Source organism: Amia ocellicauda, chromosome 22, assembly GCF_036373705.1.
Source record: "Amia ocellicauda isolate fAmiCal2 chromosome 22, fAmiCal2.hap1, whole genome shotgun sequence".
Lineage (NCBI taxonomy): Eukaryota > Metazoa > Chordata > Actinopteri > Amiiformes > Amiidae > Amia > Amia ocellicauda.
The window spans coordinates 15506175-15520670 of NC_089871.1; the positions used below are offsets into that span (position 1 = coordinate 15506175).

The following is a 14496-nucleotide window of genomic DNA, read 5'->3' on the forward strand; positions in this document are numbered from 1 at the left end:
CACCGGGTCGGCTCGCGGGCCGCATATTGGGGGCCCAGGAACACGCAGTGCAATTTGTCCTGAATCTCCGTGCTGGAGCTCTTGTTTTAAGAGAAATGCATGAATAAAACACGAAGCCCCACTTTCACGTGAATGCGTCACTTTGCGTGTCAGAATGTCTGAATCCATGTGCAACACACACACTACCATATATTCTGCTATATAAACAGCATAACATAATTTAGAGCACCATTTACTTGCCTCACAAAACTGGTATTATTATTATTTTTATTAGTATATTGAATTTATTGACACACTTTAATATGTGAATTATTCCATCAGAAAATGAACTCATTTAGCGTTGTCAGGCTTTTATTCATGTTAATGGATAAAACAGCAGAGCTGCGCGCTCGGGTTTATGTCGCGACTCTGAGCGCGGAACGTTCGTTCTCAATGAGGAGACCAAAACCGAGTGCAGCGTTAATATCACTGTCTCTCACGAGTATAACTCGCTATTAAATCAATCGTATATGACCAAACATCAATATCCCCAATGTATGTAAAAATACTTCTAGTTAAGACCTCATGTCAAACATTATCTTGTTTTCCCTTGTTTTTATGCCCCTTCTACCGGTAAATTAAACACGCCGTGCTGATGCTCATGTGTCTGGCGTTGCGCTGCAGGAGACATTTGTATTGTATAGGAAACAGAGGGTGTCGATTAGAGGAGTCACTTCTAACTGGAGTGAGGTTGTTGGTGGAGTTCCACAGGGATCAGTACTAGGGCCTGTGCTTTTTCTAATCTATATTAATGATCTGGACTCTGGGATAGTTCGCAAACTTGTCAAACTTGCAGATGATACTAAAATAGGTGGCTCAGTACATACAATCTCGGCAGCACAGGCTATTTAAAGGGACTTGGATAATATTCAGTTGTGGGCCGACACCCTGCAAATGAAATTCAATGTGGACAAGTGCAAGGTAATACACACAGGTAACAAAAATGGCCACTGTAATTACACTATGGGAGGTACAGATCTAGATGAAGTAATGCATGAGAAAGACCTAGGAGTCTATGTGGACTCCTCACTTTCTCCATCCAAACAGTGTGGGGAAGCAATAAAAAAGGCAAACAGTATTTTAGGGTATATTGTCAAAAGTGTAGAATTTAAAACAAGGGAAGTAATGTTCAGACTGTACAATGCACTAGTTAGAGCTCATCTGGATACTGTGGACACACTTCACACTTCAAGAAAGATATCGTTGCTCTAGAGGCAGTTCAGAGGAGAGCAACCAGACTTATTCCAGGTCTGAAGGGAAAGTCCTACTGAGAGACTGAGGGAACTGAACCTTTTCACCCTGGAACAGAGGAGACTACGTGGGGACTTGATCCAAGTCTTCAAAATCATGAAAGGCATCAACCACATCAAACCAGAGGAGCTTTTCCAGATCAGCAGGGACACACGCACCTGGGGACACAAATGGAAATTGGGCTTCAAGGCATTCAAAACGGAAAACAGGAGACACTTCTTTACACAGAGAGTAGTCACAATCTGGAACAAACTCCACAGCGACGTGGTAGAAGCTGAACGTTTGGGAACATTTTAAAATAGACTGGATAGGATCCTTGGATCACTTAGATATTAATGGACACCAAACGAGCATGATGGGTCGAATGGCCTCCTCTCATTTGTAAACTTTCTTGTGTTCCGCCAGGTGGCACTGGAAATTTTGGTCGCTCCACTTCTTTAAGGCAAAAGTCTCCGTGAACCATTGTGATTGGACCCATACACTGCCACTTAATTTAACCCTGCACTGGTACCATGAAAAAAGTTACATTGACATTGGGGTGGGGTCACAGAGACCCCATGCTACCACAGCGGGAAAGTAGAGGGTTTCACCAAAATGGGTGTGTTGGTGCTAGATAAATGGTCCAGTAGAAATACAAATAAATCGCATTCATTCCCTTTACCTCATGTTTTCAGCACCAAGCAGACACTTACATTATAGATTTAATAGAAATTTCAGTTCAGTTCAGTTAGAACCAGATGCACATTTGTATTGATGATTCTAATTTGATTATTTTAAATCTATAGATCTTTGTGTTTTGAAAAAGTTTTTGATTGATATTTGGACTCCTAACCAATTTTCTACATTTAAAAAAATAAAACTTTTTTTTTTTATTTGTGCTAGTAAAATTCATTTCGGGCTACCCGAGTGCCTGCCCGAAGGGCTACCAGAGATTTTGAAATTTTGCGAGCCCTGCCTTTGCATATAAACTAAGAGCAGCAGAGAGAAGCCCCTCAGATATGAATGCGTTCATGTTCGTAGAAAACATGGAAATGAACGGAGAAAATTTGACTTTGTTTGGAAGTGAAATTAGGGGTAGGGTTTGGTCGGTTGTAAACCCTGTTGAAGATCTGTTGTAAATGCCCATCTATACTTTTAGTATGAAGTAGTGTTAGTGTCTTTTTCATAGTTTGTTTATAATGATGAGTACCAAAAGAGTACCAATACTATGAGAGAATGTTACATAATTGCACCATTTTCTTTGGAAAACCTTCATTCATTTTTATTTTCTGTTTTTAAATGCAGTTGCCTAACCTCAAACAGAGTTAATGATTCCTGAGTGCATTAAAACAGCCTATCCCTCATTCTGTAATGAAACAAACATTTCAAACAAGTTTTCCTGTTGGATGCAAGGCAGTTTAATGTGCAAAGACACAAACTATTAGTCTTTTATACATTGTGAAAAAATCAACTAGTGCAGCAGCTACAGCTTTAGATTAATAGGGAGTTAAAGGGCATTTTGTGGCAAAGGGAATATTCTTGCTCTTGTGTTACTGAACTGTGCCTGCCTTCTGTCCCCGGTTCTGATGTGTATTTCTGTTTTTGGCAGGGCCTGAGGGCTGCTCTCACTGCTGATTACACCAGAGTGCCCAGCGCAGGTGCTGTATGGCATAAGACTGGCACGCTCTGGCACAGACAGGGCCGCCACGTCCCCTCTCGCAGGAGATCACTGCACCACGTAGCACATGCCACGCTGGACACATCTGCAGTGAGGAGAAACCACAAAGCAATAAACAAGTGTGTCTTTTAAATGTGGAGAAGCCACGTTTAACTCTAGTGTAAAACTACTGAACTCGCCTGGCTGTACAGTGACTTTCGTACGTGGTGTGCAGTGCTGTGGTGAGCACCTTTTGAAGACGCATTAGGAGCACGTGCATCGCCACCACAACCACTCTCCCTCACCTGAGAGAGGGATATCATCTGACCGTTGTTGCCGTAGGGCTTTGGGGGTTGGGGGTCTCCGCAGCGATGAAGCTGCAGGCCGTGATGGAGAACCTGCACAGGCAGCAGAGGGCCAAGCTGCAGTTGGAAATGGAACAACAACAGCAACAAGCCAGCCAATCACAGGTGCGGCAAGGTCTTGCAGCCAATCCTGGCAAGGCAGGGGAGGAGCTGGGGGAGAGGCCCGCCCCGGAGACAGAGCGGGCTCAGATTGCGGCGCTGGCGGCCATGCGGGCCGTGGCGGCCGGGCTACAGAGGGCCCCTGAGAGCCCCCTCTCCCAGAACAGCAGCGCCGAGGATGATGATGAGGAGGACGAAGATGAGGAGGAGGAGGGAGAGGAGCGGTACAGAGATATGATGGGCTCGGATGAAGAGGAGCACATGTGAGTAGAACTGACTTTGTAAAACGAAATCCTTCATAACGCTACTCACACACTGTTCACGGTGTTCCACTTATCTTTATTAAACCCAACATCCAAAGGTCAGTGTAGTTGTCTTACCCTTCCATACACTTGTCTTGTCTTCTATGTGCATTTACATCCCGTCTTAATGCCACTCTCCACATCCACGCCTTCATGATCACATTTGAATTAGACCGCAGCTCTTGTGATAAACCCTCAGTCAGCATTTAAGCATGTTGCTTAAATCATGGGTTACCTAATTATGAAGTGCATACAGGCCTTCACTGCCATATGATTGTAGTTTAACTCTTTCTTCAAAGCAAGTGGCATAATTTCAAAGATCCGTGAAGCACCGAACTACATCAGCAATTTCTTCAAGCTACAGCTGAAAAATAAGTAACTGCTTTTATTTGCGCATCTCCCAGTTTAATGCTGTGGTGATTTGGCAGGTTCCAGTAAAGCAATATGAAAGCAAATCATCACTCTCTCTTCCAACAAGTCTGCCTTTTCTCTCTTAGCAGGGGGTGGGGAGAGCATTCAGTTGACCTTCATTTTACCGCCTCCTCCTTGGAAGTTGATAGTGGAAATTTGTTTTTAATACCAAATATTTATACCACATTATAATTTTTTAAATTTTTTTTAAGGGGTGGAACGATTCACTGATACAAATTCCCCAAATACTGTGCATATTTATTAACATACCGGTTAAAAATCGATCCGCTCATCACAAACTGGCCAACAAACTGATACAGCAATTGCAGATTGGATCATAATGTGTTTTTTTCCACTTGCAAGTCGTTCTCTTATAATTGTACTTTTGACCCGGCAGCAGTACTGTGTGGGGGTGGGTTAAGCCATGTGATTTGTGCAGATCAAAGATCAGAGACACCTGTCTGTCTTGCTTTACATGTGTATGATTGGCCAATGAAGTACAAGGTGGGTTTACAAAGAAATGGGATGGTGTTGCCAAAACTAATCTACACTAGTCTTTGGATCTTCATACAGATGTATTGTGGACTAAATTATTTGCAACATAAAGGAACTTTACAAATTTGCATTTCATAAGTTTATTAATGCAAAATTAATTGATCTGAACCATCTCCATTTTAATAGTAAAACGTTTGTAACTGGGATTAAAATGCACAAAAATCCCATATAAATCACTAGCATTGAATGGCTGCACCGCTCTGCACTGTGAGTCCCCATCTCTGCACTGGAATCACTTGTAAACAGGCTGACTGAGAAGTCAGGCAAAAAGATTCGTGCTTATAGCAAAAATACCACTGATTTCGCATTCATTTTTATCTGTTTTGCTTGTATTTTTTGACAGTGTCTACTATTCACACCCCAAAAATTTGAATCCCTACAGCACACACACACTCACACAGACGTATACTTGCCTCTATTAGATGTACATTACTCTGAATTGAAACGAGTTGAGCGTTTAATGCACTGCGGTTTTATTTAAAACGCACGTTCATCGCAAACATATTTACAACGATCTGAGAAGAAACAACGAAAATTAAATCGGATTAAGACCACAACATTGATTTGCAATGTCTATTACACACGCAATCTTCAGGATTTAAATCTTCTAGTCCTACAGGTATTCAGTCTTTTTGTCCCTTCAAGAACCTCACTATAAATTTGTTGAATTGTACTTTTGCTATGTGTTGAGTTGGTTGCCATAATAATTTAATGGGAAATGGCCAGTTTGTACGTTTCTATCCCTTAGTTGGATGATATGAATTCAATTTATTTTAAATGTATTTCTAAATCGGAACCACTTTTGAATTGAATCAAATCGCATAAAAATGACTCAAAGCTGAATCGTATCATATTGAATCATAAATGTTTCTAAACATATCTTTCCTGTATCGTATTGGTGACAGTGTATTTAAATGCTTATCGAATTGTCAGAGAGGGAAAGGTACACACCCCTAATTTGTTTCTTAATAACTGCAGTTCACGTTGCTAAAAAGGTGTATTCATCAATGGTTAATTTAACATGGTGGTGTTGAGTCATAACATGGCAAAAAGCACAACGGTTAAAGCACAAAATCAATATCACAGCATCTGCTATAGGTGAACTAGGGTATGCTGTTTTGACCAGCTAGGCCCTGGATTTATGCCCACCCCCCGTCCCCGTCCCCGTCCCCCGTCAGTGTTTTTTCTGCACTTCCATTTAAATGGAAATTTTTCTCTGATCACCCTTCGTCATGCAAATCAATTATTTGAAACGCGTTCGCAATCTTCAAGTGGATTTTCCGAAGCTTTGCGATCCTGTATGGTATTGATGCCTCGTTTTGTGAAGGCAATTGCAAAACATTTTGAAGATGCATCTCTGCCCAGAGACAGTGTCAGGGGAGGCGGGGTGGGGGTGGGACAACAAATGACTGAATTTGTCATTTAATTGTGGCCGTGGAGTTTTACTGTAGCAGTAGATTGTGCTTGGAGACTGTTCAAGTGCCAGTTTTAAGAGTGGAAAAAGCTTTGAATGTCTTCCAGCAAATCATTTAGCATTAAAAAAAAAAATGTTTTATTCCATAGCTAATGTGTTCAGCCTCATGAATGAAATATTTTTGTATCGCCAAAGACCCACCCTTGTTACACATAATGATCCATTGTTAAAGGCTTTTATGCCACACTGTTTGAAGGCAAGATCTCGCCTTAATAAGAGGCATCTTACTGAAAAGGCCTTTAGATTGTGTCCTAATCGATAGCAGATTATTTTATCTTTAATGAGAAGGACGGTTCAAGGCCCTGATGTTCCATTGAAGTTGCCCTTATCTACTAAAAGTCCTGAATATTCTTAAAACCTGTGCAGAAAAAAAACACGCATTCAAAAAGATTGGTTAGCACCCTATAATAGTACAAAGTTATGGTACGGGGTGTTGTACTTCCATGGCACCCAGTGTCTTTATTTTAAGGAATTTAGTACGTAATTAATCTTAATTCAGTTTTTAAATTAAGTGGCAGATTAGAAATTGGTTTAATAATTTAACAAGAAAATTGCAGGTCAGGTGAAAAGCTTGATCAAGTAGAGCTCACCTGAGACCTTAAGACGTAGAAAACCCTGACTCTTTGGTAATGTAGCTGTTCAGGAAAACCCTGACCTTTTAATAATCGCATGGTGGTGTTTGTGTCTCAGAAAGCGGAAGTGGGACGAGGAAGACTTCGAGGGCGAGATGGAGGAAGAGGAAGAGTATGATGACGAGATGGCAGATGAAGGGATGCCCACGGGGAGGGAGGTGCTGCCAGGAAAGGGCATCCTCCTGCACCCTCATCGGCAACTGCACCCCCAGTCGCACTTGCTGAAGGTCCGGCCCAGTGGCAACCAAGAGGCCCGAGTGCCCACCATCCCCCCGCAGGGCTCTCACGGCCAGCTGCCGGGCCAGGATCACGGGGACTGGACCTACGAGGAACAGTTCAGACAGGTGAGCTCAATTGGGTCGTTGTGCTTCCTCGCATACTTTATTATTCATGAACATCCAATACCTTTTTATTAGATGTCTGCAGTGGGTACAACTTCCCCTAAAGGCCACCCACATTCATAGACTCTTGGAATCTTCTAAATATTCTTTAAAAATCACTTATCTTTTTTAAATACCTGCATTTCCTCTCAGTTTTGAATTGCCCAGCTCAGACCTGTGTTGACAGAGCCCTCCAAATTACTTTTTCATTGTAACTTTTCTTTTCATTGTACTTCTTAATCTGATGCATTGACAAGTTGTTGTTTTTTGTTAGATTTTGTTTTCACGTCTGGCAGTAAATGTGTGACCAATGTCTGGTGCTGTGTGGGTGTATTGGAGATCTGACGATGGGAGCTGCAGTCAGTAGGCACGCAATATGTGTTGAAATTGATGCCAAGGGCTTGTTGGAACACATCAGTCTTAGAAAATACCTTTGAGGCAGGAGCAGGGGGCAGGGAGTTCCCTACCCAGAAATATTTTCTCCGTGAGAAGTGAGTCACTGGTGTGTGAAGAGAAGTAAACCACAGTCTGTAAACAGTGGTGGTTTTACAGGGACTCCAGTTGCGTAGAATTTGGATTATACAGAAAGGAGTTTGAATCCCTGCCGTCGAGGGGCTCAAATAAAGTGTGTGTGTAACTTGGTTCTTTATCGGTGGCCGTCCTTACTTTCCTGTTTCCTGCTGATTCCTCCCAGGTCCCGATTAAAAACCCTGCAACGGTTAAAGCACAACTGTTGGCCCTATATTGTTTTATTTATGAAATTCATATCAACGGTCTGTTCGGGGCAGACATGATGGGGGAGGGTCGGCATGCAATCCATGGAAGTTGTTAAGTAGTGGGTTTTAATAATATAATTATAATGAATGCCCAAGTAGGATGTAGAAGCAGTGGTTTTGAGTAATGAAGGACATGGCAGAAAGCAGAGGCAGTTGTTGATGAAGTCAGGGCTTGTAAGTTCTTGGATTGAAGTAGTTGCTAGGTTACCTGGCAGTGTAAAGAGAGCCATTGAAAACAGTGTGTCCATCTTGTAAACAATGTGGTTTGGACCAGGGAACACCTCTTTTCTGTGGCTCCGGCAATGCCACTTGTATACCTATTATAGTATTATCTAATTGATCTCTTGCTTTTACATGTCCCCTACTATAGTAGCTATAGCACAGAGACTATCGCCCCTGTAGGATTTTTATTTTTCCATTTTTGAAAATGGAGAAACCTTCTTTCAGCTCATCCGGCTGAACACGTCGCCTTGTCTAGTGAGACTTGGCTGCTTCATTTTGGAAATGTAAAGTGTTTTGAGACTCTGAACTTTTATATGTGATTACAATAATTGTTCACCCCTAGTTGTAACTAAACATGCATTTTTATTTTTTTGGCAACACGTATGTTCTCTAACCATTCATTGTCATGTCACCTGACCGTTCAGTCAAAATAAGTGGTTTGTTGGTGATTGAAGCTTATGAAAAGCCTTGTTTTATATAAAAAATACAGACCTGTATGCAATGCCATGATTCATTACAGTAATTAAGCATAATGTTTACATAATCTTCGCTGAAACCCTTTGTGTATGTTATGCAATGTTTGGCTAAGCACTATGTATGTGGCGCTTACTAGATAATATAGTGGGATACACCTTATGTTTTAATAAGAACAGATTCTAGAAACCTCTCCAGCACCAGCTTTGAGACACTAATATACTTACTCAGTAGACCATTTGAGCAGAGTTTGTAATTTCTTGGAATGTGTTTGATGAAAAAGTCTCAGATTAAATGGTGCCAGATGACTGGATAAAACACACAATCCAAGAGGGTGATTCTGAGAAAGGGATCATAACTCGAACAATATCGGCTGTGTAATTCAAGACAGAGATGGCCCTTGCTGGAGATGGAATATGGGTTTCTGTTTAGGAAAGCCTCTGGCAGGGAATAGTGGTGGTGGAGAACTCTGCTTCATGGTAGGTGAACAGTGGAGTTAAAATGCAGGGTTAGTGGAAAAGCCACCATAGACATTGGCCACAGAGTGTTCAGGGGAGGTATGGGTTAAAGCTGACTGTTTATTTTGGGTAGTTGGGTGGAGATTTTCTGTATAATTGGAATGGTCACATCATCACCTTGCCTCAGGCACATTCTGGACACGGGCCCTGCAGTCCATCAGCCTGGGTCAATGCTGTACTGAGGCCAGCACTCGGGCAGGAGAAAAACCTTCATGACCTTCATATACTCTTTCCTTAGTGAGTCACAGAAAACTGATTCCCATGCCAAGATAAGTTACCAACCAAAATAAATGAAGGCAAATGAATACAGTTTGTCAGAAGGTTTGCCAAACTTGGTCTCATCATAATTATGTCATTCGTAATTGTCTAATAGTGTGACGTGATTTCTTTTTTATTTTTTCCTCTGTGCGTTTAACCCGTTGACTGCTGTTCATTGAAGTTAGGGAAAAATAATCATGCAGGTTTCATATATCTACACGTTATAGGACAACATTTTGAAAATAGAAATTACAAACCTGAATTAACGGACATCAACAATTCAGAGTTTGACCCTTGGGCACCCTGTAGTCCTCTGTTTTTAGCCTTCCATACCCAATCAATCCACCTTTTGGTTCTATAGTAGAAAACTAAATTTTTCAGAAAAGATCAGTCTAGGAAACTATAAGAGGAACAAGTTATGTCAAGCAAAACTTAAATTCTTCCAAAAGAAATTGAACTGATTGTCACATAAAAAAAAAAAAAAAAAGATTCTGAATCTTCTAGACAACATAAAAGTAAATTATGCATGTACCCCACCAAGCTCCCCCTTGCCTCAACATTAAACAGATGACTCGGTGGTCATATGAAGATGATCTCCCCACCCCCAACATTCTCAATTCATCAAAGCTCTTTCTGGGATATTTTTATAAATGTCACATGCATCATATGAATCCATGTGATTCCCGGCTCATCCTGGGCTGTAATGTCATGGGAATTAGTGGAGACGTACTTGTGTCCGCAGGCGCACCTAATTTACTTCTACTTGTGCCTGCACAGTAAGCAGACCAGTCCGGAGGAGTAAGCTCAAACATTACGTGAAGGAAACCCAAATGAAAACCAACCCCTAAATACCAGTTCTTGGAAAGCTTTGTTAAAATTTCAGTGGTCAGATTTACATCTCTTGAAATTACCCCAGAGTGATCTACACTGGCGATGTATCCAGTTCAAGGAGCCCTCCACTTCCCTAAATGTAGCCAGATTCCATCCCCCCCCCCCCTTTTCCACTCCCAGTACCTCCACTCCCATGGTATTAATTTCAGCCTTCTGTATGACTGCATGCATCGGACCCACTGTGAAGGACAAGGCCAAGCAATCGGATACAGATGTTTGCGTCTTGTCCGTCTCCTGCTCACTTGGACTGTGGATGCTCAATTGGGTTGGGGGACTTGCCTATCCCAGGGTTCCCTGTACCTTCCGTTAGCCCCCTTGCAGTCTAAGAGTGAAAGCCGAATGTGTGTAGTCAATGGGTGAAGCCAGGTTGCATTTGAGAGAGAGAATTATCCTTGCCTGTTGCTTTTGTTTTTTGAAGAGCACCGTGAGTTAAATGACAGCAAGGTAATTCAATTTTGGAGATTGCTCACCCACAAAAGCAGAGAGTGCATTAAACATTGTAACCAGCTAACTGGCCTACCAACCCCCCCTTCCTTTTACCACTCCCCAACCCCCCAAGGCACAGAGACCAAAAAGACCCCTTTGAAGTCACTTCTTGTTTTTTTTTTGTTTTTTTTTTACCCGATTTTAAATGCAAACAGGAGGGCAGATGGAACCCAGATGGATAATAAAGCAGGACTCCTCTTTAAAAATTCATCACGCCATCTATTATCTGGAGTATTTATGGAGGCCTTGGCATTAAAGATTGATCTGTACATGCAGGTGGGGGCAGGGTGGTGGCCAGAGGCAGTTTGTGTACAGGAGCCAATACAGTGACTCTAAGCGCTGACTGATCAATACATTACAGGTGACGTACTACATTAATCATTCTTCCTCCCCAACCCAGCCCCCCAACTTGAAATTGAAAAACTCTGTGGAAGTCTCAAAAATAACGCATCAATTCTCCAAAATCCATTTTGCGTTTGACTGTTTGACGTTTCTTTCACACACTAGCTATTTTTCAGGTCTGAGTAAGCCGACTTGAATCCTCCAGGAGACTTTGAGTGATTACCAGAGAAAAAGGTTTCCGATTGCACTCTGAATGTGAACTGTGACAGTGGAAATTTTGAGTCTTTGAGTCTAAGAATTTGGTCTGCTATGAAGACCCTTCAAAAGTGCTGATAGACCACCTTCCCCGACTGGAAACCAAGCTTACACTAAGAATAATTTCACGCTCTGTAGAATATATGAAAGCGACCGTTTAGCAATTATTCAAGTTGTAATATCCGGTGGTATTGAAGAGGTGTCAGCTTTGCTCTTCAGAAAGGACATTTGGCAACTGTTTGTCCAGCTTCTCTGAGCAATGGAACCTTGTGGGCTTCAAAACCCAGAGTTGGAATATCAAGGCTGCCGTGTAAAAAGACTTTTAGGTTTGGTTTTGTTTCTGTCCACCCCCCCCCCACCCCCCATGCAGGTGCAGATTTTGTCGTCTGCTTATTTCCGCCGGAGATTCAATGGTACAAGCAGCTGCCCTTCAGCTGAAGAGCTAAATCAACACTAGCCAACCGCTCCCATATAATCCCATACAAATAATGCAATCATTGGTTCTTGTTGTTTGTGGAAGAAAAGAAAAAAAAAAAAAAGACCTGCTGCACGACACTTTTATAGTGTGTGTGTGTGTGTGTGTGTGCATATAGATATACTCCAAAGAAGCACCTACATGCAGAACGTAGGATTACAGGATAAACACAGGGTCTTTTAGAAATGGATTTGAGAACTCATCTTTTAAATATGCCTCATTTAATTCATAACGGTGGCTTTGGGATCCTTTTATATTGTCCCTCACCTGACAATAAAAAGCCTTCTAATACACGAGAAATGTGTGTGAACTTAAAGTAACTGGCATTCGCTATCGTCAAAAAACATTTTCTTCAGTTTCAGTTCCGAAAGGAAGAGAATAATTTGATAATCACATCTTTGTCATCATAAATTGTGTAACAAGCTTGTCTCAGCCATAGGTGTGGGGAAGAGACTGAGATCTGACTTTTTTTTTTGCAAAATGAATAACTGAACATCAAACACCAGAGACTGTGAAACAGCCACCTTTGTCTGACCCTAACAACCCCCATCTTTGCTGAAACCACAAAATGGCAGGTGGCTTTCAACTCTCTTCATTAGTCACTATGACATGTCTTCTTCACGGGGAATACACCTAACCAACTGATTCTGTAGCCTGTCACTGACTGTAGTGGAAGGATGATGCTGTGTATTTTAAACCACAACATTTAGATTCCATGTCGGCCCTACAAATATGCTGCCAAACCCCTTCCCTGTCTTAGAAAGCCGATAGGTCACCCTATGACTTATTGTAATCCTGTTGTAAAAATTGTTTTTGTTGGATGGTTTAAAATCCCCAAAAGTTGTTTCCTTATCAAACCTAGGCACTGGGAACTTCAAACTTGTAATACGCTATGAATAAACATGTCAGCAAATCAAATTAATATTAGTAATGCTACAAAGTGACTCATGGCTAAAAGATGCAACAAAACTTCACCTGAGGCAGATTTCACAGTAAAAAAAATAAAAAAATAAAAGACAGTCGCCACTTGACTGAACCAATGTGTGTCCTGCAAGGAGAGCACGATAAAACGCAGCCTCCATGGTAGATGGTATTGCAAAAGCTGGTTGTAATAAATCAGATCTTTGAAAGTCTCCATCTTTTTTTAGCCCTGCACTCTACGACTGTTTTTTCTGAGGTGAAGTCATGTCTGAGTTTTATTTTGGGTTGTGGTTGGAGCTCTTGTTTAACGCTCGCATTTCTATCACTGATGGTTACAAAGTGCAAGTGGGAGCTCTCTGCAGGACAGCCTTACAGCACTGTAATGGAGTCCATTTAATGATTGATTTTTTTAAATTTATTTATTTATTTTTGTCTTTGATCTTCTGCAAGAGCATGGTCCAAAAGTCCAAAATGATTGCAGACAGCTCTGAGAATTTGGTTTGTGGTGAAGTTTGCGGAGAACGTTGGTTTCCGAGTCCAGTTTCTCTTCTGCTATTCTCTGCAGGCCTTTCAGCTTAGATTTGCAGTGCTATGTATGCTTTGAACATGATATATAAAATGTATATCTTACAATACATATAATTTCATGAAAGCCTGAATAAGTGGTCTTTTGGTGGGGGGAGTACATTAGTTGCTGCACAGTTCTGTGCAACTCTGAAATACTTCCCCCTCATTCGCCTATGCAGATCCCTTGTAACAAGATGTGAAATAAACCAAATTGCATGCAAAATGCAGCTGGGCTTAACTTCCCAAAAGGGTGGAGGGGAAAATAAGACCAAGAGGGAAAAGGTTAACAAACAAACAACAACACAAGCTGTGGGTGCAGTTTTCAGGGATTGCAGAGGGATTTCTAGTTGAGATTTCCTTGCAAGAGTACTGGAGGAAGAACAATGGAGAGTGAGAGAGAGAGAGAGCAAGAGAAAGGGGAAAGCGGTGAGAAGGTTACAATCTGAACCGGAGCCAGGGGAATCGGCGAGACTCCACAGCCTGGGGAAGGCTGTGTTGGAAGGTGTCCAGTGAATACTTGCTGGGCTGATGTCAGCGTATTGCAGCCAAGGGGATTCTATGAATTGGCCACCGTTCAAGAACGACATCGAAGGGGGAGCAGGAATGTAAACAAAGATTACATAAACTGTACTGGTGCCTTGGCCTTTTTTCTTTTCTTTCATCCCCTCCCCACTACTGTGAACGTTCCTGCTTCACAAACTCGTCTACAGTGATGCACCAAGCTAATGGATCGGCCTAAAGGTGCCATAGTTGTCAGTTTTATTTTGTTGTATTAAAACCAGTTTAATGTGCTTTATTTTTTTCCTTGTTCAGCTTTTTTTTTTTTTACAATTTTATGAATGCCTCATTATCTGAACATGGCTGTTTGGAAAGCAATTTGAGCGTTACAATTGCAGACTATTCAAATACCTTCCCAACTGACATTTTGATCCTGGTGTGAGATATAGGCTAATGCATTCACTACTACTTTCTGGAGAATTTGGTTGGTTGGAATTAGGCCAAACCCTTGTCATTCCTATTTAGGTGAGATTAAAATGGAAAATGTATATCAGAAAGAGTTGAGTTGAGGTATTATTTTGATATCCACTTAAATCTGAGTGATATAAGAAGGCTCTGAATAAACGGATATCAATGCATGCGTTTAAATGCTCTTCTGCATCATAGCTA

The 14496-nt window shown here is 41.6% G+C and overlaps 1 protein-coding gene across 1 annotated transcript in view; it reads left to right on the plus strand.

Moving 5' to 3' along the window:
- Positions 1 to 14496, plus strand: part of arid3a (AT-rich interactive domain 3A) — a 55780-nt gene that overhangs the window by 15935 nt on the left and 25349 nt on the right. Inside the window, exons 2-3 of the mRNA XM_066695824.1 lie at positions 2879 to 3653; positions 6823 to 7108. Of these exons, the coding sequence (XP_066551921.1) occupies positions 3298 to 3653; positions 6823 to 7108 (642 nt within the window). The 5' untranslated portion in view covers positions 2879 to 3297. The remainder of the gene's footprint in view (positions 1 to 2878; positions 3654 to 6822; positions 7109 to 14496) is intronic.